Genomic DNA, 2,837 nt, shown 5'->3' with positions numbered 1-2,837 from the left:
GGTGCAGACCCACCTTGCCACCGGTGAACATCCAGGGAATGGACATTGAGAGAGTGGACTCTTATAAGTACCTGGGTGTTCACCTCAACAACAAACTGGACTGGTCAGTTAACACCAACGCACTTTATAAAAAAGGTCAGAGCAGACTCTACCTACTCAGGAGACTGAGGTCATTTGGAGTGCGGGGGGAACTCCTAAAGACTTTTTTTGATACAGTGGTGGCATCAGCCATCTTTTATGGAGTGGTATGTTGGGGCAGCAGCATCTCTACAGCGGACAGGAAGAGACTGAACAAACTTATCAAGAGGGCCGGCTCTGTCCTGGGGAGCCCCTTAGACCCAGTGCAGGTGGTGGGAGACAGGAGGATGTTAGCCAAGCTGGCATCCATGCTGGAGAACGACTCCCACCCCATGCATGAGACTCTGGCAGCACTGGGCAGCTCCTTCAGTGATAGACTGCTTCACCCCATATGTGGGAAGGAGCGGTATCACAGGTCCTTCCTTCCTGCTGCTGTTAGACTGTATAACCAGCACTGCTCCAAGCAGATCACACACACACTTTAAATCATTCATTATTCAGAACAATGTGCAACTTTTTTTCCCATGTGTAATTATTTGTAAATATTTTGTTTTTTTTCAGAGTTTTTCAGAGTTTTTCTGACTTTTTTATTATTATTATTGTTATACACTGTACTTTTTACTGTCTATTTTTTGTACTGAGTGCTTTACTGTCCCTTCGTTGCTGCAACACTGTGAATTTCCCCCACTGTGGGACTAATAAAGGATTATCTTATCTTATCTTATTTAAGTATATCCAAACTGGGTTCATTTTGCATTTAGCCTTAAACCTGTGACTACATACAATATAAGCAATCAAACCTTTACAGCCGTACACTTGAGCAACAGTGGGACTTGAACCAGCAACCTCCTGATTACTAATAAAAAAAAGTGAAGAGTAGGCTCACCCAGTGAGAGGACGGCGTGTTTGTGGGCAGCGTTGGTCCACATGGCGGGTGGAACGGTCACCATGTGGTGGCTGAAGTAGTTGAAGATGTCGATGTGTTCCCAGTGATAGAAGACGTACGGATCGTCCACCTCTGTCCCCTGAATAAACCTCCAAAATAAACACCACACAACACCGCCATGAGATCAGTGCACTCTACTGACAACGTCCCCCCGCCTTCCCCCCGTCACCGGATCTGAATCCAGTAGATCACATGTAGCAACACCTACAAATAAAACCGCCGCTCACAGCAGGAACGTATTCCAACCGTGTTCACCTCACCTGTCGTGCAGGTAACCCCCCATCATGTCATGAGAGACCAGCGTCCTCATGGGCGTGTCCCGCAGGGAAGGCTGGCGCTCCTGCAGAGGAACCGTCGCCACGTTAAACGGACTTGCATCGCTGCGCTTCCACGACAGGAGCTCATCTAAAGAGTTCAGGGCCGAGCTGATGGGCTCCGTCGTATCAGGACTGTAGTGACACGCTGTAGAGTTTCAGACAAAAAAAAAACATCCTTCTTTAGAATCAGAATAAGAATCAGAATCACTTTATTTCGGCAGGTATGTTACACATACAAGGAATTTGCTTTGGTGATCCACATAGTAGTCCATATAATAGTCCACATAATAGTACACACAATACACATAATAGTACAGATAATTACACATGTATGACATGTGACATATTTAACAGACCCGACAGCACACGGGTCTGTTTTATGGTAAACATTACAACGTACAGACGTGGCCGAAAATATTAGTACACCGTCCCTGCTATGAAACATGGAGGAGCTCAATGATGTTTTGGGGTTGATTTGCTGAAAGTGAAAACGAGTGGAACATATTGTTTATATCAGGTATGTTCAGGTTTGGTGTGTACTACATTAGCAGTTAGTCGAGTGCTGGTTCTGATATGAAGGCTGTTACTGTACCTGGTAAATGAGGTGGTTGGAAGGTTATAACCTCATGAATTCCTCTCAGATCCTCAGATTCGTCCAAACAAGAATCAGACCTGTTCAAATCAAAACATCATCACAATTATATGACTTCTCTCCTGTCTAAAACCCCGACTTCTTGAGTTTCTGCTTGTTTAATAAACAAAAGTTCAAACTAATTAAGAGTACAGAACAAAAGTCATGACCTGATTAAATGTTTTGTTGATTTTTAAATAAAAATCTGTTCTTCCTGTACGGTTTTGCAGTACCGTTTGCACATGCCACATTTGTGATCTTTTAGATGTTAAGTTCTGTAAATAAACAGTAATTGTGCATTACACTGTGCAGAAGTTTGTTCTTGTACAGGTTTTTTTACATCATTTTCACCGGGGGGCACAAACTTTTGTATAAGACTGAAATAAGTTAAACAATACACTCACTCAGTTTGAGTTTTCTGGATTTGTCCTGCTGGATCTTCATCATTAATCTCCTCTCTCCTCTTCCTCATGTTAATAATCTGATCTTCCATCACTAATCATTCAGATCTCACTAAATCAGTGGACTTTTGCTTTGCATGTACACGGAGAGAGAACACTTCCGCATTCACTCCGATTGGCTCTGGAGTGCTACGTCACACTGCTTGTAGTCCAAGTTACGTGTAAAAAAAAACTACATTTCCCAAAAACTCCAGCGACCGGTACTGTTTTGCTAATCTTCAGTAAAGTTTTATTCAAATTAACTTAGTTTTGTCGATTTTTTTGGTGATATTACAATTTAAAAAGCATAAATCTTAAGTGAATGTTAGGTAAATGTGTAGTTTAATACCTTTATAGGCGGGACAGGGTTGTTGAGCTGAGCAGATCAGTATCCAACAACAACCACATAAAGTGATGATGCCCTC

General features: G+C 42.6%; 1 protein-coding gene across 1 annotated transcript in view; it reads right to left on the bottom strand.

Moving 5' to 3' along the window:
• The window catches only part of engase (endo-beta-N-acetylglucosaminidase), a 10,505-nt gene extending 8,002 nt beyond the window's left edge, over positions 1-2,503 (bottom strand). The window contains exons 1-4 of the mRNA XM_062984677.1: positions 2,377-2,503; positions 1,934-2,013; positions 1,285-1,486; positions 965-1,113 (exon numbers count right to left, since the gene is read on the bottom strand). Of these exons, the coding sequence (XP_062840747.1) occupies positions 965-1,113; positions 1,285-1,486; positions 1,934-2,013; positions 2,377-2,465 (520 nt within the window). The 5' untranslated portion in view covers positions 2,466-2,503. The remainder of the gene's footprint in view (positions 1-964; positions 1,114-1,284; positions 1,487-1,933; positions 2,014-2,376) is intronic.
• Between the last annotated feature and the right edge of the window lie 334 nt (positions 2,504-2,837).

The sequence above is a fragment of the Trichomycterus rosablanca genome, chromosome 22 (genome assembly GCF_030014385.1).
Source record: "Trichomycterus rosablanca isolate fTriRos1 chromosome 22, fTriRos1.hap1, whole genome shotgun sequence".
In the NCBI taxonomy this organism is placed as follows: Eukaryota; Metazoa; Chordata; class Actinopteri; order Siluriformes; family Trichomycteridae; genus Trichomycterus; species Trichomycterus rosablanca.
This window is presented reverse-complemented; position numbering and strand designations above follow the sequence as displayed.